The following is a 23,080-nucleotide window of genomic DNA, read 5'->3' as shown; positions in this document are numbered from 1 at the left end:
GTAAAGAAATAAAAACAACAGTAAAAAGACAGCGAAAAACAGTAGCGAGGCTATATACAGTAGCGAGGCCACATACAGACACCGGTTAGTCCGGCTGATTGAGGTAGCATGTACATGTAGATATGGTTAATGTGACTATGTGTAACAGTTTAGCTTCCGTCCCTCTCCTCACCCCTACCTGGGCTCGAACCAGGGACCCTCTGCACACATCGACAACAGCCACCCTCGAAGCATTGTTACACATTAGCACCTGCTAATTAGCTAGCCATTTCACATCGGTTACATATGCATATATGATGAACAGAGTAGCAATAGCGGGTGGGGGGACACAATGCAGATAGCCCGGTTAGGCAATGTGCTGGAGCACTGGTTGGTTGGGCCAATTGAGGTAGTATGTACATGAATGCATAGTTAAAGTGACTGTGCATATATGATAAACAGAGAGTAGCAGCAGAGTAAAATAGGGTTTGGGGGAGGCACACAATGCAAATAGTCCAGGTAGCCATTAGACTACATATTCAGGAGTTTTATGGCTTAGGGGTAAAAACTGTTGAAAAGCCTTTTTGTCCTAGACTTGGCACTCTGGTACCGCTTGCCATGCGGTAGTAGAGAGAACAGTCTATGACTGGGGCGGCTGGGGTCTTTGACAATTTTTAGGGCCTTCCTCTGACACTGCCTGGTATAGAGGTCCTAGATGGCAGGCAGCTTAGCCAGAGTGATGTACTGGGCCGTATGCACTACCCTCTCTAGTGCCGTGCGGTCAGAGGCCGAGCAATTGCCTTACCAGGCAGTGATGCAACCAGCCAGGATGCTCTCGATGTTGCAGCTGTAAAACCTTTTGAGGATCTCAGGACCCATGCCAAATCTTTTTAGTTTCCTCAGGGGGAATAGGCTTTGTCGTGCCCTCTTCATGACTGTCTTGGTGGGTTTGGACCATTCTAGTTTGTTGGTGATGTGGACACCAAGGAACTTGAAGCTCTCAACCTGCTACACTACAGCCCCGTCGATGAGAATGGGGGTGTGCTCGGTCCTCCTTTCCTGTAGTCCACAATCATCTCCTTAATCTTGGTTATGTTCAGGCATAGGTTGTTATTCTGGCACCACCTGGCCAGGTCTCTGACCTCTTCCCTATAGGCTGTCGCGTCGTTGTCGGTAATCAGGCCTACCAATGTTGTGTCGTGTGCAAACTTAATGATGGTGTTGGAGTCGTGCCTGGCCATGCAGTCGTGGGTGAACAGGGAGTACAGGAGGGGACTGAGCACGCACCTCTGGGGGGCTCCAGTGTTAAGGATCAGCGTGGCATTTGTGTTGCTACCTACCCTCACCACCCGGGGGCGGCCCGTCAGGAAGTCCAGGATCCAGTTGCAGAGGGAGTTGTTAAGTCCCAGGATCCTTAGCTAAGTGATGAGCTTTGAGGGTACTATGGTGTTGAACACTGAGCTGTAGTCAATGAATAGCATTCTCACATAAGTGTTCCTTTTGTCCAGGTGGGAAAGGGCAGTGTGGAGTGCAGTAGCGATTGCATCATCTGTGGATCTTTTTGGGCCTTATGCAAATTGGAGTGGGTCTAGGGTTTTTTGGATAATGGTGTTGATGTGAGCCATTACCAGCCTTTCAAAGCACTTCATGGCTACGGACGTGAGTGCTACAGGTCTGTAGTCATTTAGGCAGGTTGCCTTTGTGCTCTTGGGCACAGGGACTATGGTGGTCTGCTTGAAACATGTTGGTATTATAGACTCAATCAGGTACATGTTGAAAATGTCAGTGAAGACACCTGCCAGTTGGTCAGCACATGCCCGGAGCACACGTCCTGGTAATCCGTCTGGCCCCGCAGCCTTGTGTATGTTGACCTCTTTAAAGGTCTTACTCACGTTGGCTACGGAGAGCGTGATCACACAGTCGTCCGGAACAGCAGATGCTCTCATGCATGCCTCAGTAATTACCATAGCTATACATGCCACAAAGTCCACATATTTAACCTAAAATGTCAGCATTCTGCTGGTGAAAGGCAACCCCTGCATCGTAGGCCTATCCACTACCATGGACTCTTCTGGGGCACCATTCAAACCCTCAACCCTTTTCTCTACTGCTGCATGTGAAATGCTCTGTTCAACCCTGACTTTGGCCACCTCATTCTCTTTCACCCCTGTGGGGCATTCGAAAGACGTGGTAGACCGTTATTGTAAATAAGAATTTGTTCTTAACTGACTTGCCTAGTTAAAAAAAATAGCAACAGGTCATATTTATCACTTTTATAACACATAATATGATCCTTTCCACATCTTGGACATATCGGCTTCTCCCTTCTGCAAACACTTGCTACATGACCAAAAGCTTTACAATGATCGCAGTGCATTGGTCTTGGGATAGATGTTCTGAATCTGTAGTTAATATACCCTAACTGCACTTGAGTAGGGAGAGACATATCAAAATAACAGATACACTTCACTTTTTCACCATTCACAACACGATTCATCCGACGTGCTTCAATCACTCCAGGAATATATTTTTATTTCTTCAAAATCAACTTTCCACGAGACGCCAGATAAATTTAAAAAACCTTGAGGGGGTGCCCTGTTTTGAAGAGACACACGGAACTTCATACTTATCAAATCGGTTAAGACAACAACAAACTTAAGCACAAAAAAAATCTAAACAAACCCGCCTCTCGGTATCCTCACAGCCTTCCCTTTACCCAGCACTCTCTCCACCAGTTTGGATAACTGACATGGTTTCTTAAAGACTGGTTCTCTGCTCAGCTGCTCCTCATTAACAAACCGTACTCCTATTAGATACGAAGGGTCATTCTCATCACTGTATACCACTTTGCTCCGTTTTCCATTATTTTGGTCAATACTCAAATTATCCTTGATTTTACCACTATTGTATTCAGAATCCACTCCATCATCTCCTTCCGCCATTTTCCTTCGCCATCCGGTCGCCTCGACCTCTCACTCGTCCATTCGATCCCCTATGGGCTATGTTGTTGAAATGTTGTCTTTTTACCATGTTTGATTACATTTGTTTATTTATATAAAAATCCAGTTAATACACAACATTACATCATTGATACTCATGTGTGTCCATTGGTTTCTGTTTACACGAACACATTTGTTTTGTCTTTTGCCTACTAATCACAGAGAATATGAAAAGTAAATTGTTATTCGGTCACCTTTCTATGGGTGTTAAAATGATTTATATAGTATACTTATTAGAAAAATGATTGTGTATATTCAAGCTAAATAGAGTGTGTATCTCGATAGTTATTGTATGGCTCAGAGATTAGCTAATGTATCACACTGCTTGCTACAGTATCTCTCATTGGTTACAACATTGCAATATCCAAATGCTCCACTGAACAGAGCTTCTTAACAAGCTTTCTCTCTAAATGGCCTGCTAGTTTGCAGGTGAAGGTAAACTACCTTGTGATAAGGATGACAGTAGGCTAAGCATAAAATGCAATACTATTGACGACTGGATTGCAGAGTACTATGAACTAACTAGGCTATGTAAATGTGGTGCTATTCTATAATATTATGTATTTTAATTTACAATATATGTTTAAAATAGCCCTATCAAATCCGGCATGAGTTAGGCCTATTTATATCCATTTACATCCAGACCATAAGAGAAAAATAGCTTGTTGATTGTTTAAAACACATGGTATTCACAATGAACACCATAACCCTCCGGAATTCCTGCTAAACCCATTCATTCATAGACCGGGGAAAACGGTGCTGTCCGGTCCAGAAAACATCCGCTGTAAAACACCCAGATGTCTGGTTTACTATATCTCGCTCTCTCTCTGTTGTGTGTCCTATATAAATCAGTTTTGATCAATAACGTTGCCGAAATCATCTACTGAGGCAATATTTTCCATTAATTAGGTCAAATAATTAATCTTCATGATTTATGATTAAATAATTGTGCCGTCTATCAGGCTTTTTGTTTATGACAAACAACTCATTGGGAAATTTCCAACCTTGGATTTGGGAGCTAGATGAGGCTAATTACTGGAAACAGAATGGGGGCAGGGAATGTTGAAGTTATAACGGGAATTTCCCACAGTATGATTGGTTTGATACATTTTTACTGGGCTCTTCCATTGGTCCAGAGTAACATCAATCTCGAATTTTCGAAATCCCTCAAATTTGAATCTTTTTGTGAGGAGGAGTCGGGTTACAAACTCCTGTTACCGAGCTCAGCAGGGAGAGAAGAAACAGTCTTTCAATTATTTACACACCAGTACCTGATACAACATACAGTTGTTACATGGAAGACAAAGAATCGCAAGTAAAGACGAAGAACCGACTCATGGTGATGTACATGGATTTGCTATGAGTTGCCGTAATGAAGACTCGAGATTTTGCCTAGATTAAATTGTCAAATTGTAGCAGCGTAATCCACGGTCCCTTTACTCACCCTCCGCATCCGGTTTGATTTGAACGAAAGGTAAATTCAACGTAGATGGATGGTATTTTAGCCTATGCTTGACCAGTCTTTGAGAAACATTTAACAAATAATAGGTTACATAGTCCTTTGAAACTATACAATGGAGGATGGGAGGTGGCAGAATTGGCTAAAGGAAGGCTGAAGCCGAATTTGCCCACAACATTTACATTACACTGCCTATTCTAGTTATAACTGTCATTCGACCTTAAATGCAATAATAGGTCCACGATATTGTAGAATATAAACCTAGTTTGCCAACACACGATTTATAATTATATTTTTATTTCCTTATGTTTGGTCAGTATTTTGGTTTGATGTATTCGTTTTGAATGGCAACTGGCATTTCTGATGTGAATGATTTAATCCTTAGAAATCGAAATTAATTTAAAAAATGGTTTACAAATGGAATACCACCCAAAAGGTGAAGCCTAGTGTTAATCATGTTCCTTTCTTGCGTTTCAAACGCCACTGTCGCGTTGCAAGCCTTCTTTCCTCCACAAGTTATTTAATCTCTGTATGAAGTGTATATCAAGCGATTTGTTGAAGATGTGCCTGCTTGAGGCCTACTCCGCATTTTACCCCATATAACGTACAAAATGTAGCAACAAAAAAGTATGTTTTAAATGTGACTGTTATTATTGAGATAATCGAGATGCAAGCTTTTCTTGTATGTGTATGAATACCCTCTCTGTGTATTCTGGCAGGTAGTACAATTTATTATACAGCACTAACTGTTTGTCACTAGTAAAAGGAGAATCAGAACGTTTTCAATTTGCATGAATTGCGGTCTTGAATGAGTTGCCTCTTGCAGCTTTAACCAGCTGTGTCTGTGAAGAAATTATTTATCCAAATGTATTGGTCGCATACACATATTTAGCAGATGTTATTGCGGGTGTAGTGAAATGCTTGTAATATTGATTGATTTTGATTTATTGATTGATTTTGTTTTTGAAACATTGTTGCTACCCCGCTGTGTATGTGCGTCTCCGTTGCTACCCTTGCTCATATCTCCTCCACCCTACCTGAAACCCTAGACCCACTCCAATTTGCCTACTACCCCAATAGGTCCACAGACGAGGCAATCACACTGAACACTGCCCTAACCCATCTGGACAAGAGGAATACCTAATAATGCTATTCATTGACTACAGCTCAGCATTTAACACCATAGTACCCTCCAAACTCGTCATTAAGCTTGAGACCCTGGGTCTTGGTGGGGTCATGGACTTTCTGACGGGCCACCCCCAGGTGGTGTGGATAGGAAACATCTCCACCCTGCTGATCCTCAACACTGGGGCCCATTCTCAGCCCTCTCCTGTACTCCATGTTCACCCATGACTGCGTGGCCATGCACGCCTCCAACTCAATCATCAAGTTTGCAGACGACACTACAGTGGCAGGCCTGATTACCAATAACGACGAAATGGCCTACAGGGGGGGAGGTGAGGGCCCTCGGAGTGTGACGTCAGGAAAATAACCTCTCACTCAATGTCAGCTAAACAAAAGAGATGATCGTGGACTTTAGGAAAAAGCAAAGAGAGCACCCCCCCCCCTATCCACGTCGATGGGACAGCAGTGGAGAAGGTGGAACGTTTTATGTTCCTTGGCGTACACATCACGGACAAACTTAAATGGTCCACCCACTGCAACGGTGCCTCTTCAATCTCAGGAGGCTGAAGAAATTTGGCTTGTCACTGAAAACACTCACAAACTTTAAGATGCACAATCAAGAGCATCCTGTCGGGCTGTATCAGCGCCTGGTATGGCAACTGCTCCTCCCACAACCGTAAGGCTCTCCAGAGATGTAGTGAGGTCTGCACAACGCATCACCGGGGGCAAACTACCTGTCCTCCAGGACACCTACATCACTCGGTGTCACAGGAAGGCCAAAAAGATAATCACGGACAACAACCATCTGAGCCACTGCCTGTTCACCCCGCTATCATCCAGAAGGCGAGGTCCGCACAGGTGCATAAAAGCTCGGACCGTGAGACTGAAAAACAGCTTCTCAAGGCTATCAGACTGTTAAACAGCCATCACTAACATTGAGTGGCTGCTGCCAACATACTGACTCAAATCTCTAGCCACTTTAATAATTGGATGTAATAAATGTATCACTAGTCACTTTAAACAATGCCACTTTATATAATGATTACATGCCATACATTACTCATCTCATATACTGCACTCTACAATCTACTGCATCTTGCCTATGCCGCACGGCCATCCATCGCTCATCCATATATTTATATGTACATATTCTTCTTCATCCCTTTACACGTGTGTGTGTGTGTGTGTGTGTGTGTATAAGGTCGTTATTGTGAAATTGTTAGTGCAGTAATATCTAACATGTAATCTATCGGAACTAGAAGCACAAGAATTTCGTTACACTCGCATTACCGTCTGCTAACCATGTGTATGTGACCAATAGGATTTTATTTTATTTGGTTATGGCTGACAAACAAGTGGGTCAGTTACAGCTACAGTTTGGTTGCTCGACTAACTGAGAACTGAGGTCCACTTTGGCCAGGAAGCCAGCTACAAAATCCCAAACATTAATTAATGTCAAACCTGTTTGTCATGATTTCTGACACTCAAGCACTGCTGGAAATGTATGATTATCCCTGTGGAGATGAAAGGTAACTCATTGACAAGAGCAGTACAGAGGTGTTTGACCTGATTTACAAGACTGCAAAGTTCAGTTGGCCAGCAGCCTCAGTTGTTACCTAGGAAATATGAAACAGTCTGTGCATGGAAGGGCAGTGAAACCTTCCTAGAAAGAAGACTATGTGACAGACTAGAGACAATTGACAGAGTATGCCTTTGGGACATTTGTGTGTGTGTGTGTGTGTGTGTGTGTGAATTGTAGGTCCCCACAAGGATTGAAGAACAAAATGTGTGTGTGTGTGTGACAGGGTTGGGCTCAATAGATTAACATGGCGAGGCATTGCTTAACATGACCACGCCCCCGAGTTCGGGTACAGATGTGGGGTACTCCCTTTACTCCAATGTTTAATTGTCTACTTTACTCAGAACCTGACTGGCTGTATTATTAGTTGATCATTACAAACTCAACAAAAGTAGAAACATCCTCTCACTGTCAAGTGTTTATTTTCAGCAAACTTAACATGTGTAAATATTTGTATCAACATAAGGTTCAACAGCTGATACACAAACTGAGCAAGATCCACAGACCTATCACTAACAGAAATGGAATAATGTGGAATAATGTGTCCCTGAACAAAGGGGGGTCAAAATCAAAAATAACAGCCAGTAGCTGGTGTGGCCACCAGCTGCATTAAATACTGCAGTGCATCTCCTCCTCATGGACTGCACCAGATTTGCCAGTTCTTGCTGTGAGATGTTACCCCACTCTTCCACCAAGGCACCTGCAAGTTCTCGGACATTTCTGGGGGGAATGGCCCTAGCCCTCACCCTCCGATCCAACAGGTCCCAGACGTGCTCAATGGGATTGTGATCCGGGCTCTTTGCTGGCCATGGCAGGACACTGACAATCTTGTCTTTCAGGGAATCACGCACAGAACGAGCAGTATGGCTGGTGGCATTGTCATGCTGGAGGGTCATGTCAGGATGAGCCTGCAGGAAGGGTATCACATGAGGGAGGAGGATGTCTTCCCTGTAACGAACAGCGTTGAGATTGCCTGCAATGACGACAAGCTCAGTCCGATGATGCTGTGACACAACATCCCAGACCACGATGGACCCTCCACGGTGGGTTTGTACCCACAGGTGATGTTGTTGCCGGTGATGTCTGGCTTGCCTTTCAACACTCCTACAAGCCCTCAGTTCAGCCTCTCTCAGCCTATTGTAGACAGTCTGAGCACTGGAGGGATTGTGCGTTCCTGGTGTAACTCGGGCAGTTGTGGTTGCCATCCTGTCCCGCAGGTGTGATGTTTGGATGTATTGATCCTGTGCAGGTGTTGTTACACGTGGTCTGCCACCCCAAGGGTGAACAGCTGTCTGTCCTGTCTTAGGCATCTCGTAGTACGGACATTGCAATTTATTACCCTGGCCACATCTGCAGTCCTCATGCCTCCTTGCAGCATGCCTAAGTCAGGTTCACGCAGATGAGCAGGGGCCCTGGGCATCTTTCTTTTGGTGTTTTTCAGAGTCAGTAGAAAGGCCTCTTTAGTGTCCTAAGTTTTCATAACTGTCACTTTAATTGCCTACCGTCTAAGCTGTTAGTGTCTTAACGACCGTCCCACTTAACGACCGTCCCATGTTCATTGAACAAGCATGGGTAACAGCGTTTAAACCCTTTATAATAAAGATCTGTGAAGTTATTTGGATTTTTACGAATTATCTTTGAAAGATCTGGTCCTGAAACGGGGACGTTTTCTTTTTTTTTGCTGAGTTTTGGATATGCTTGGTTGGTTGTTTTGTTAACGTACTTCCATGTCATCTTAATAAAGAAACTACATAATTCCTAAAAACACTGATGCAAATGTAAAAATGTTAGCATGAACAGAAACTGTAGCGTTGACTATGTCACCATTATCAACCAAAGAGCCGATTCCAATTAACCTTCTTCAACTAGCTAACTTACCCTGATTTTATAACTAGGATGCCAAAATGTCTTGCACACTGTTTTGTTTGAACAATTTTAATTTAATTTGACCTTTTATTTAACTAGGCAAGTCCACCAAGTTGGTTTAGATTTTGCCATAGGCGACTTTGGGCCATTTGGTAGGGTTGTCTGCACAGCTGGTCTCAGGCAAGTGGAAAGTACATATAGGAAGTTCTAAATGCATAAACCGTTCAAGGGCAGGCAAAGACTGGAAGTAATTACGCGGCATATGTAAGACTAGCGATTATGATCGAGATTAATTTATTTCGCAAGCAAGCCAGTTAACGTCAATTAACCTGAGAAAAAGCTAGATTTAAACAAATGGTGACATACAGTACCAGTCAAAGGTTTGGACACTTACTCATTCAAGATAAAAATTATGAAATAATACACAGAATCATGTAGTAACCAACAAAGTGTTTTAACAAATCAAAATATATTTGAGATTCTTCAAATAGCCACCCTTTGCCTTGATGACCGCTTTACACACTTGGCATTCTCTCAACCAGCTTCAGGAGGTAGTTACCTGAAATGCATTTAAATTAACAGGTGTGCCTTAAGTGAATTTGGAGAATTCCTTTCTTTCTTAATGCGTTTGAGCCAAGCAGTTGTGTTGTGACAAGGTAGGGGTGGTATACAGAAGATGGCCCTATTTGGTAGAAGACCAAGTCCATATTATGGCAAGAACCGCTCAAATAAGCAAAGAGAAACGACAATCCATCATTACTTCAAGCCAATAACTTTGAACGTTTCTTCAAGTGCAGTCACAAAAACCATCGAGCGCTATGATAAACTGGCTCTGATGAGGACGGCCACAGGGAAGGAAGACCCAGAGTTTCATTAGTTGTAAGTCGCTCTGGATAAGAGCGTCTGCTAAATGACTTAAATGTAAATGTTAACAGCCTCAGAAATTGCAGCCCAAATAAATGCTTAAAAACTGTTCAGGAGACTGTGTGAATCAGGCCATCATGGTCGAATTGAAGGACACCAATAATAAGAAGATTTGCTTGGGCCAAAAAACACGAGCTATCGACATTAGACCGGTGGAAAGCTGTCCTTTGGTCTGATTAGTCCAAATTTAAAAATAAAAATTTGGTTCCAGCCGCTGTGTCTTTGAGACACAGAGTGGTTGAATGGATGATCTTCGCATGTGTAGTTCCCACCGTGAAGCATGGAGGAAGAGGCATGGGGCTGGTGGCACTGTATGTAATTTATTTAGAATTCAAGGCACACTTAACCAACATGGCCAACACAGCATTCTGCAGTGATACACCAGCCCATCTGGTTTAGCCTTAGTCCCACTATCATTTGTTTTTCAACAGGACAATGATCCACACAGCCTGGAGGTGTGTTAAAGGCTATTTGACCAAGAAGGAGAGTGATAGAGTGCTGCATCAGATGACCTGGCCTCCACAATCACCCAACCTCAACCCATTGAGATGGTTTGGGATGAGTTGGACCGCAGAGTGAAGGAAAAGCAGCCAGCAAGTGCTCAGTGTATGTGGGAAATCCTTCAAGACTGTTGAAAAAGCCTTCCAGGTGAAGCTGGTTGAGAGAATGCCAAGAGTGTGCAAAGCTGTCATCAAGGCAAAGGTGCCTCCTTTTGAATCTAAAACATTTTGATTTAACATTTTTGGGGTTACTACATGATTCCATATGTGTTACTTCATAGTTTTGATATCTTCATTATTATTTTACAATTTAGAAAATAGTAGGAAAACCCTTGAATGAGAAGGTGTTAACTTTTGACGGGTACTGTAAGTATAATGTGACAGCTTTACTGTCCGTGTTTGCTGGTTGGGTAACACATTAGTGGCAGAATACATATCATGCAAATAATTTGTTGTGACAGCCAAGTATGTTAATAACAACATGTGAAAACGTTTATTGAAACGACAAAGTGTCTGTTTGTTCAGGATGACGCCAATTTTAGGCTAATTACATGGGAGGACTCTGACTGTACCCTACTCGGGGGTGTAGTCATGTTAATCCACACCTCGCCATGTGTCTCTATTCCACATTTTGGAATTTACTCCCATTCAACCATAGATACTCATGAGTTAAAATTTGAATTGACCACACCCACAGGATTCTGTGTTTGAGAGGTAGGATGTAGTGCTATTCAAAGAAATTCCACTCAATCATAGATGGGTTAGCTGTTAACGTCACCAAAGCAATGCTTCCATGGGGCAGAAGTCCATTAGTTGTGATTCTGGATGGCCAGATGGCTGGCTAACAATGACGAACTGCCATGTGGCGAATCATAAGTTGCTCGTATCAGAGATTTTTGTTGTTATTGATACTATGTCCTGTTTTGACTGATTTCATGTCAATGCTAAAATTTGCTAGCTAACCAACAACTGTAACAAACAATGTATTTGAGAGATGACAAGTGCTCATTTTGAAATGTATTTATTTCAATATACATTGGAGACAAAATATAGTTGACATGTTCTTAAGTCTAAGCCAACCCTGTCTTGCCCCATAGTTGCACACGCGTCGGTTTTGTTGCTTAACAACCAACCCGTCTATAGAACATGAGTTTCATTGAATCTAACAGGTCACACTTCCAAAGAATATATTACATTTCTTAGGAAGCAATGTTCATATACTTTTAACCTTAGTGCTTAGAATCTCCAATTAATGTCCACTGTCCATTTGTCCATCTTTTTGAAGGCTTCAAGGTCAACTTGAGGGTTAAACTAATGCATTCTGAGATGTAATATTTTTCCCATATTTAATGAAATGTAAAAACGTAGAATTCGCATAAGGTTTTGTCTTTCTTGATTCTTTTTAAGTTAAAACAATATTTTCTATGCTTGTATATAACATGTTTTATGTACAAGATGTACAGTATATTTGTATAGACTACACCTAATATATACTATAAGAGGCATTTCACTATATTCAATTTCCTTTTTAATTCGAATTGCAATTCTGGATTCTGTTTACTACTTAAATTTGAATTTTATTGAAATTTGAGGCATTTTCAATTCTGAATTGTGTGTGTGTGTGTGTGTGTGTGTGTGTGTGTCTTTGATCGCTTATCTGTCGGTCAATAAAACACTTTTCGATGTAAAACTCCTTTGTAGGCATGCCATGTTTCCTCAAAGTCCATGTGGTGGTGCCATTGTCAAAAACTGATAACAGGCGAGTTAGTCATCCACAAGTCATCTACCTTTATCTATGGGTCTATTGTTTTAAACTGGTTTCAGCTTGTATTTACTTTCAACCTACTCAATATTATGTTAATGCTATGTCATGTCTATGACAAGGATACCATTGCTGCATCACAGCTGCACATTTCATTTTATAGGTGCACATACAGTTGGCTAACAACGAGGGCTCACTAATCATTCACATTTGTCATAATATTTTCCACCATTTGTCCCTGATGTTGTTTGACCCCTCAGCCAGGTCCCACATTTCCTGGTTCACCTGTGGCATCAATCTCTTACCCTGGTCTATTTTTTTCAAATTGGTCAGATTAATTATTAATCTGTGATCCATTAAATGCTGCCACGTTCATTATTAATCCCACAGCGGGCTCTTTCAGATCTGAGAAGACAGTAAAAAAGGGACAGTCTCCCCCTTAGGCACTGTGCGCAACCCCTGATACTGTGTGGGAGGATGATAGAGCGACACACACACACACACACACTGATGCACACATCACAGCCATACAAAACTGAGTTCCCAGCACTCATCAGCGCCTCCACTGTTACGCAACAGCTCAAGAGTAGGAGAGATTAGAGGACAGTAAGAGAGAGGAGTAAAAACTACACTTGATGAAATTGTAGGAGGCAGTAATCCTAATTGATCCTGTTCATTACCAGACAGAAGAAATGTTTCATGTGAAGAGCTGATTGTGAGCTGATCAGTTCAGACCCAACACAAAGCACGGATACATTTTACATAACCATTGTGCATTGTCTCTTATTGTAGATAAGGGTGACGTCATACATTTCTGTAAATCTATGTTCCTGAGACACGTTACAGTACTAAAGAAGTGTGTGGGGATTTCCCCCTATTTTGAATTAATATACATGTAGGGTAGGCTATGCAATTGGAATTATAAGCAAGCCACACAGCCTAAAACATATTCACTCTTGAGTAATATAAACTCTTGTTCAAAGTTTTATATAGTTACAGTATTTCCAGACATGCTTGCTTAGTTATTCCACCTTGATCTTTTGAAGTAGTCTCTCAGAAATATCTATACAGTTTTTTTGCCAGCCAGTCTAGTTTTGAGTTGGGGGAGCAGTATTGAGAATGGGTGGGGATTCATATAATCTTCCCTGAGGCTTAGGAGTGGGTGGGTGGGTGTGGGGGGGGAGGCCTGTGGCAGAGTGGACAGGAAAGGGAGCTCCAGGTGTATCCAAGCATTGGTCCTCTCTCACCTGACCCAATCATACTAGCCTGACAGACTTTTGGACACATGTTTGGCCATCAAACCTCCACAGACCCTTTCTGAGCCACTCGGCACACCCAGCATTGAGCCTCTGGAGGCCACTTTTCACCTGCAGGAGGGTAAGTGCTTTTGGGGACGCTGGCCAGGCCGAGTCCCTGGCTGCCAAAGAGGCCCAGGGTCGGGTTTCATTTCCATTAGTCATATTTACCTACCTGTTCAACTTTGACTGAGGTCTTGTTTTTTTAAACTATATAGTTTAAGCACTCTGGATTACACTGCACTGATGTTGGTTTAAGTAAATCCAGTTGATACGCCAGCACTTTGTCTCTCATTCCAGAGTGCCTGTCCAGCTCAAAGAAAACCAGTATTAATTGCTCTGTTGTATGTGGGAGATATTGGCTGAACACAGTAATGTTGACACTGTCATGTTTCGTTCTGTTTTCAATCCATTCCAGCAGTGCCTGTATAAATAGTGCTGAGATGGGATCCAAGCTTTCCCTGCCTGGGCCCAGTTCACACAGCAGCTTAAATTTGGCCATAACTCCCACTGCACAGTTACAAGGCAGGAGTCCTTGATAGACAAATGTTTCATCATTCTAAGCGCTTGTCCTTTCATGAAGCCTCCCATCTCGTGAGAGAGATGGAGAGCGAGAGGATCTACCTACATTTGTGATTGCCAGCTCCAGGAAGAATTTGTTGTCTTTTCTTTGGCTTTGAGTAAAACTACAGACGCTCCTGAGTATCCATCACATCTGAAGTTAAGTGTTTGGATTCACTGTGGTGAAAGACAAATACAGGCTTTTTACTTCTTCACGGCAGTATTAGTCATCACAGCCACTGACTCCATTAAAGTTATTCTCTTTGACAGGAGAGAAATTTAATGAGCCCCCTGAAAATCACTTCACTCTCCAGGCTCTGAAAGGTTTCTTTTTAATCCACAGAATCTGTTTTTTCATACTTCCAGCAGAGAGAGGCTTGTAAAACTTTGATTTCTTTGCGCAGTGTCGGAAGCTGTACTTTTCTCTATCCTCAAAGCATCTGTTCAGATTCTCATTGACACATTGTGATTGAATGTAGCAGGCAAAGTGGTGTGTGTGTTTTTTTTTTATTTAATTTTTGTTGTTGTTTTTACATCCCTCTAACAATGTTGCAGGGAGAGCTTGTCTTTGGTTTCTGACGTGGGTACTCCCTTGGAAGAAAAAGTGTCCCGCTGACACTCGAAGGAGACCAATTGGTATTCTTGGAGAGATGATGCGGATTGGAGTGGAATCTCATGAGTCACATAGCAGGCACATTTTCATTCTGCAGTCGGTCAGCTGCTTTACAGTAATAATACTTAGCAGATATTACTGTTGGTAAATATGAGCATTTGTATTAGCTTCGTCACATTTAGGATTTTAATAAAGGTTTTATGTTTTAATCTTGGAGGGAGTAATGATTGCTATGCTATGCTAGAGATGTGTACAGATCCAGGCTCAGCTTACGTTCCCTAACTTATAACTTTAGCCTTTGGGGGTAAAATGAGCCACTGACCTTGGATCCATCTCGAGGTAACCTCATCCTACTTCCTTAGGGATTGAGACAGGCTGAACCTGAACCTGACATTCCTGGGTTCTTGTTAAGAAGCTACTGCAGTACTGTCGGGCCCTGGACCGGGCTCATCTGGCTGAGGAAATGCAGAAGATATGAAAGCCTGTGGCCCCCTGACCCATTGTTTATGAGCTGCCACAATCTGTTGAGGCTTCCTCTGAGTCATTGTGCTTTGGCAGGCAACACCCACAGCTTGGAGCTAGCCTCCACAAATGTGCACACGTACGCTATAGCCCATCCTCACATAAACCTCTTGTTTTCTAAATGTGGATTCAGCCGGTAGCTGCAGAGACAGTCCTATCATTGGCTGCTTTGCAGAACTGCAGTGAGTCTCATCACTCCTACATGATGTCATTCTTGTATCATGTCACTGGTATCTTAAAGACCCCATCACCAATTAAAATAGAATCTATGTCCCATGACATAGTTATACTAAGGGATTGCACAGTACTCTTCAATGCCTTCATTCAGATGAGAAAATGAAATCATTAAACGTGATAATTTGCATAAAACAGTTAATTGTTTGTCTGCAGTATGTTTTATTATTTCTGCATGATCGGCTGGTGCTAGAAATGCAAAAGGCAAATATGGGTTTCCCATATGTTGTCAGGAATGCATCCAAATAAACATCTGTTATTTCCTCTCTGTACAGTATATAATTAAGAAGGAAGAAAATCCACCATCTGGTTTCAGTGAGTGTGCATCTGTATGACCCAATTCTCTTTTCTCCCTCCCTCTCTCTCGCCCTCCAGACATCATTATGGACTCCTTCAGTACTAAGAGCCTGGCCCTTCAGGCCCAGAAGAAGCTGATGAGCAAGATGGCCACCAAGAGCATGGCTAACCTCTTCATCGACGACACCAGCAGCGAGGTGCTGGACGAGCTCTACCGTGTTACGAAGGAGTACACGCACAACCGCAAGGAGGCCCAGAAGATCATTAAGAACCTTATCAAGATGGTGGTGAAGCTGGGAGTCCTCTACCGCAACAACCAGTTCAGCGGGGAGGAGCTGGTGCTGGTTGAGAGCTTCAGGTTGATTATGCTATATGATTATATTATGGCTGTAGAGAGCATTAACAGGGTTATAATGGCCTTTGATTAAGGGTTGACAGCCATGGTTGTTGAGGGCTAATTTGTACAGGTTTTTATTCCAGCCCTGATAAAAATAATCATTGTGTTGGGCTTGAACAAAAGCTGTGGTCCTCAGAGAAATGGCATGTGGTTTGCCAGCTACTGTAGTTAAGCCATCATGCATAACAACTCTACTGCGTCCCCTTTCCAGGAAGAAGGTCCACACACTGGCTATGACGGCTGTCAGCTTTCACCAGATAGAGTTCACGTTCGACCGGCGCGTGATGAGCGCCATCCTGAACGAGTGCCGCGAGTTGCTGCACCAGGCCATCAACCGCCACCTGACGGCCAAGAGCCACTCGCGGGTCAACCACGTGTTCAACCACTTTGCCGACTGTGACTTCCTCGCGGCGCTCTACGGGCCGTCTGAGGTGTACCGTGGCCACCTGCAAAGGATCTGTGACTGCGTCAACAAGATGCTGGACGAGGGCAACCTTTGACCTCTCCCCAGGACCTTTTGACCCCTCCCCCTTTAACCTTTTGAGGCATTACCTGGTAGTGTGAAATCCACCACGGGGTTGCCTTATTGGCTTGCATTGTTGTTTTTAAGAGACTGACGTTATGCATATTGTATGTGGACATTTACAGTTGATGTCGGAAGTTTACATAAACTTAGGTTGGAGTCATTAAAACTTGTTTTTCAACCACTCCACAAATTTCTTGTTAACAAACTATAATTTTGGCAAGTCGGTTAGGACATCTAAGTAATTTTTCCAACAATTGTTTACCGACAGATTATCACTTATAATTCACTGTATCACAATTTCTGTGGGTCAAAAGTTTACATACACTGAGTTGACTGTGCCTTTAAACAGCTTGGACAATTCCAGAAAATGATGTTATGGCTTTAGAAGCTTCTGAATGACTAATTGCCATCATTTGAGTCAATTGGAGGTGCACCTGTGGATGTATTTCAAGGCCTACCTTCAAACTCAGTGCCGCTTTGCTTGACATCATGGGAAAATCAAAAGAAATCAACCAAGACCTCAGGAAAAAGGTTGTAGACCGCCACAAGTCTGGTTCATCCTTGGAAGCAATTTCCAAACGCCTGAAGGTACCACGTTCATCTGTACAAACAATAGTATGCAAGTATAAGCACTATGGGACCACGCAGCCATCATACCTCTAAGGAAGGAGACTCGTTCTGTCTCCTAGAGATGAACGTACTTTGGTGCGAAAAGTGCTGTTTGGTCATAATGACCATCGTTATGTTTGGAGGAAAAATTGGGCGCTTGCAAGCTGAAGAAAACCATCCAACCGTGAAGCACGGGGGTGGCAGCATCATGTTGTGGGTGTGCTTTGCAGCAGGAGGGACTAGTGTACTTCACAAAATAGATGGTATCATGAGGGAGGAAAATTATGTGCTTATATTGATATTCAACATCTCAAGACCTCAGTCAGGAAGTTAAAGCTTGGTCGCAAAAGGGTCTTCCAAATGGACAATGACCCCAAGCATACTTCCAAAGTTGTGGCAAACAAAGTCGAGGTATTGGAGTGGCCATCACAAAGCCCTGACCTCAATCCTATAGAGAATTTGTGGACAGAACTGAAAAAAATGTGTGAGAGCAAAGAGGCCCACAAACCTGACTCAATTGCACCAGCTCTGTCTGGAGGAATGGGCCAAAATTCATACAACTTATTGTGGGAAGGCTACCTGTAACTTTTGACCCAAGTTAAACAATTTAAAGGCAATGCTACCAAATACTAATTGATTGCATGTAAACTTCTGACCCACTGGGACTGTGATGAATGATTTCAGCTTCTATTTCTTTCTCTCTACTATTATTCTGACATTTCACGTTCCCAAAATAAAGTGGTGATTCTACCTGATCTAAAACAGAGATTTTTTTTACCAGGATTAAATGTCAGGAATTGTGATAAACTGAGTTTAAATGTATTTGGCTAAGGTGTATGTAAACTTCCGACTTCAACTGTACTTACTTTTGTGTTTTCTTGTGTGTCCTTCCGACATTACTGTACAACACTGAAGGATGCTTTAGTTAGTCCAAAGTTTCTTCTAGCTTCTTTCTTTAAAGGAAAAACATGGACCTATCCAGTGAACGTAGAACACAAGCTCTTGTCAATAATTTCTGGACCGAGGACTTCACCAGTGCCTTGGCAATGTCTTTTTTTCCTATATAGACCAAGGGGTGTCTGTTCCCCTGGTAACAAGGCATGATTCCAACCACAGCGTAAAGGTCGTATGTGTGAGTGGTGAATTGAATGGGCTGAAATGCTTTTAGAGCAAAAGAAAGAGGACAATTATAGATTTGAACCTAATTCAGGACAACTATAAGGGACTCTGTATTTAGAAACAGGAGTGCTACTTGAGGTTAAACAAGCACTGTAGTTTGTTTGTAATAATAAACATTCTAGTAAAAAATCATGAGCTGATGCACACCCAAAAATATTTGTAGAGGTGCAGAGGTGTTACATAAAAATAAGTAACAGTTCACATAACAGACCAATAATCCAGATTCAGCATCCACATGGCCTCTATATCCTAAGGAAGTCTGTACTGTGTTTGGAACAAAATACCTGTATTGCCTGCTTTGGCCCCAATGACCTGTGTCATTGAGCTGCTGACTCATCAGCTCTTTAACCTCATCTGAGCTGTACTGAACCCACCGCCCAGCAAATACTTTGATTTCTGTAAATGATGTCTCTGCACAGGTGAGAGACTCAATGTACAGTCATGTTAATGACTGGAGGATATGGGTAAAGGGAAGTAGCTTCCTACATGAGGTTCTCTATGTTGGTGAGATCCAGGCTGTTTCGCCACATAGCATAGGGAGAGACCGGGTATTATAGATTAGAGCAGAGACCAAAACAATACCTGATTGTACCTTCCATGATTCCATATAATTAATCCCCTACTCTGTGCCAATAATACAGATAATCCACTTCGCTCCAACACCCCATCCCCCTTTAATGTGATTGAGATCCCCATCTCTGCTTGACGCAAGTCCTTATTTGTGGTGAATTTTTTTGTATTTTTTATGAACAATTTAAATTGTTATTTAGAATTATATCCTACTATCCTGCACATAATGTATGTTATTTTTGTTTATCTAGACCTATCTCTGCGTGTTTGTATGGCTGAGCCTGTCTAGGAGACTGTTTGTGCTGTGGCCTCATTTAGTATTCTCAGTGACCGTGTATACCTGTGAGGAGCAGCAGCAGAGTTGTAATGAGCACTGTGTCCTCCAGGATCTACTCTGTCACGGACACCTCCCTCTTCTCTACTGTAGCAGCTTTGCCAAAGAGGAAAGCAATCTCACAATTGTGAAAATGATATTTTCTAAAGGAACATTACTAAGGAAAACCGTATGCACAAGATGATGAATGTCATGTTTTCAAATTTTACATTCCGTTTTTTCCGTACCTTTTGTGTTATCTCCATTTTGACTTAATTGTTATTTGTTATATCCCCCTACGTCTGGGGGAGTTGCAGTAAGTGAATGCTCACAGGACTAGAACATTGAAGTCCCAGAATATTTGAGCTAGTTTAGAACTTAAATGTCAAAGATTCCATTCTTCCCAATATCAACACTTCTCAGGGTTAAGTCTTAGAGAGCTTGTACTCATGAAAAACTTAATGAAACAATTTGACCAATTTGTCTTCATACATTTCAGATAAGCTCACGATTCTTAAGTCATGTTGTATTTTTACCGATGGATTGTGAAATTGGATTGTGATGTATATATTATTTTAGTGTCCCTTCTCATTACTAGATATGACAAATATGTAAATGAATACTCCTTTTTTTTAAATCAATAAATTCTTTGTCTTTTCTTGATTAAAGCACCAGTCTCTTTCCAGCTCGATGCTAAATTTCAGCAGCTAGATCAGAATGTAATCTGTGTGTGTCTGACCTGGATTGGGTCAGCCAAATCCCTTCCGCCTGGTCAGTACATTGTTAGCCATGTTCCTAAAGTAAACACAAGCCTAACTTCCTGACAAACAATTTTGTTTTTGTGCATTTTTTTTCTTGAACTTAATATCCAAACGGAAGTGCCCAGGTCAAAGGTAAAGGTGGAGGCCAATAGCGTAGAAATGAATCGTTTCCACTCAGAATTGACATGGCTACAGTAATTCTTTATATTGGTCAGGATTCAGGAAATGTTCTATATGCTTGTGAATGGAAAGGTCAAAGCTCAAATCAAGCTCAAATGCCAGCTGTGTGAATTCATTTGTAGCTATTGGTTTTGAACATTTCTGAATGACGGTGTCAGGATAGATTATCCGATCTAGCTATTTTTGACAAAGAAATGATTGTAAAGACTTAAATGTACTGGTAAGTGGCCAATCATTTTCTGAATCATCATGATAAGATACATAATGGTCTCTTCGGGGTGGACAGAGGAGACATCGAAGCCTCACAGAAAATGGGTGGCACACATTTCTAAAAGTTTCTATAATTCTTGTTTATTTTGTTCAGTCCAGTTGGTTATTTGTCTCCCCAGTGTGGCTTGCTTCAATGGTGAGGCTACATTTTTTACTTTGGAACTGCCAGTCCCTGACTTGTTTATCAAAGTGGATATTAATGTAAACTTTAATACATTTTTGTATGAAGCAGCCTTCCATTGGGGCATGACTATAATGTTTACATAATGAGCCAACTACGAAGGAGAAGTGCTGCATCTTAAAAAGGAGGCAAGCTGAACACAGGAGGTTGGTGGCACCTTAATTGGGGAGGACGGGCTTGTAGAAATGGCTGGAGCGGAATGTGTGGAATGGTGCCATTCCATTTGTTCCAGAGATTATCATGAGCCATCCTCCCCTCAGCAGCCCCTGCTGAACAGTGCAGGCCTGTGAAGACATTAGTCAGTCCACTCACATTCACTCAATCCATGTGTTAAAGAGTCTCCCAACCCTGTCCCAATTACCAGACACACCACATGTTGGCATCCATAAAGATAGGTTAGGTCCACATCACTCCAAATAATGTTTTCAGACCTCAAAATTGGTTCAATGTGGTGATCATGTCCATCTGTGATGTAGATCCAGCTATGCCTCAATATCAAATGAATGTGAAAGATGGGCAGCGTCTAATTTTACAAATTTATTCAGTGCTTATTGTTTCTATTTACGGATCAGAATGTGGTATCATTAATCCAGAAAATGGTTTTGCACCAGCAGTATTGTCTCATACAGTATACAGGCAAATCTCAGAAATCCACAAAGCACTTTACTTGATTTTAATGTATGAGGTAAATGGCACAATACACTGTATGGCCATGTTCCAGTTCATTTGCTGAATTGTTCTTGAGTTTCATCTGTTTTTGCATAAATAACATTAAATATATAAGTATGTAATAATTTCCTTTTTCAGAATCAGACCTGCCTAATTCTCATTTACAACATTTGTTTTTGTGTTTAATCGGCTAAATTACATATTCTGTTAACATATGACCTCAAAGTTATGTCTTGCAATTTGTAGTCTGACATTTCAGATTTACATATTAAGTAGTTTGGTAGTAGTGGACTACTTTTTCAAAGTATATTTTTCTTAAGGGTAGGTTAACTTCTTCCCGTGTAAAGTAATTGGTAGCTCGGTAAACTATATATTTTTTTGAGTAGAGTTTCATACATCCTTGAGTTTCTTTTGTCAGTAGATCCAGGGTTAGAAAACTGCTATATTTGTCATTCATTTGTATTCCCTTCACATCCAGAACTCTTTGCCTCATCCTGTATGCTTAAAGAGGCTCTCCCCTCTGGCAAGTGGAGCTATGACAGTTACCTGGGACTTGAAGTCTTTCAAACCCTCTTTTCTCTTGCTCTGGTGAATCCTCTGGGTGCACCTGACTGACATGTTATTTCAAAGATGAAAGCCGAAAGACATCAAAAGGGAAAACAATGTAAGAAATACACAAGAACAGACTGAAGCATGCTGTTCTTTCACACGGTGGTAAGACCTCATGCTGGACTCAGGAACGCCAGTACTTTAATGAGAATTGAGGGAGTTGACTCACTATGTTTTTTTCCTGCAATGTAGTCAGTCATTCTCTAAGACAGCAAAAAAAAAATGTATTTCAATATACTGTATTGCACTTGAAGCATCTCTGCTGTTTAAATGGCTATAGTTCTAAAGTTACCAAAATGCCCTTAGGGGCTTCAGACTGTGACAATACTTTTTTTCACAGAGCTTTGACAACATATGGGGTCTTTCCAGAGGACAATCTCTGCCACACGCTTACATAACGCTGCTTCTGCTTCTCTCTGGCGCTGTGCTGTGTAGACAGAGACAGAAGCTCCACCAGGATATATAGCTAGTCTACTGTGGCTCTGTTACTGTGTAGTGCCGGTAAAGTTGTGGTGGCTCTATAAGAACAGACATTACCATAATATAATGGATGGAGTGAAGGTCTCCAACTGGGCTCCACCGCACGTCGACTGCTGTTAGACGAGCAACAGCGACAGGTACTTATTATTCCACATTGACTTTCAAATGAGCTACCATTGTGCATTTAGCAGCCTGGACGTTATTTATGATCCACACACAGTGGGAGGGTGATTGGTTGAAAGCCGAGAGTTTTAGCCAGAGGTATCATGAGGAAAGTCCAGCACATGAGAGCCCGACAATTCAGGTGTGTGTGTGCGTGCGTGCGTGCGTGCATGCGTGCGTGCGTGCGCATGCGTTTGTGTGGGAGTGGGAGTGGGGTGGTCAACATCTGAGGACAAAACATATTTTTGGGGATCTGTTTACATTCACATGAGTGACCTTGGGAACAATAGGGAATGGAGTGATTGTGCAGCAGAAGTGTTCACTGAAACAAAGGAAACAGTCATTGGAAACAGCTGGGGTATTGGAGAGCGTAAGCCATGTTCAAGTAGAGCTTTGGATGGATTAATACAGCCTCCTCTATTACTTCCAGGGTTAGTTGTTATCCACAAAGCATTGGTC

General features: G+C 42.1%; 1 protein-coding gene across 2 annotated transcripts; it reads left to right on the top strand.

Moving 5' to 3' along the window:
• Positions 1–4,109: 4,109 nt before the first annotated feature.
• LOC118401416 (tumor necrosis factor alpha-induced protein 8-like protein 1) lies at positions 4,110–19,994 on the top strand. 2 transcript variants are annotated; one of them, XM_035798899.2, is made up of 3 exons: positions 4,110–4,317; positions 15,794–16,073; positions 16,324–19,994. In XM_035798899.2, the coding sequence occupies exons 2-3, from the start codon at positions 15,802–15,804 to the stop codon at positions 16,610–16,612; spliced, it is 561 nt and encodes a 186-aa protein (XP_035654792.1). In that variant the 5' UTR covers positions 4,110–4,317; positions 15,794–15,801; the 3' UTR covers positions 16,613–19,994. The 2 variants fall into 2 exon arrangements, with proteins under 2 accessions (XP_035654792.1, XP_035654791.1); XM_035798898.2 differs by having other exon boundaries at positions 4,112–4,452.
• Positions 19,995–23,080: the final 3,086 nt, after the last annotated feature.

Source organism: Oncorhynchus keta, chromosome 22, assembly GCF_023373465.1.
Source record: "Oncorhynchus keta strain PuntledgeMale-10-30-2019 chromosome 22, Oket_V2, whole genome shotgun sequence".
Classification (NCBI taxonomy): Eukaryota; Metazoa; Chordata; class Actinopteri; order Salmoniformes; family Salmonidae; genus Oncorhynchus; species Oncorhynchus keta.
This window is presented reverse-complemented; position numbering and strand designations above follow the sequence as displayed.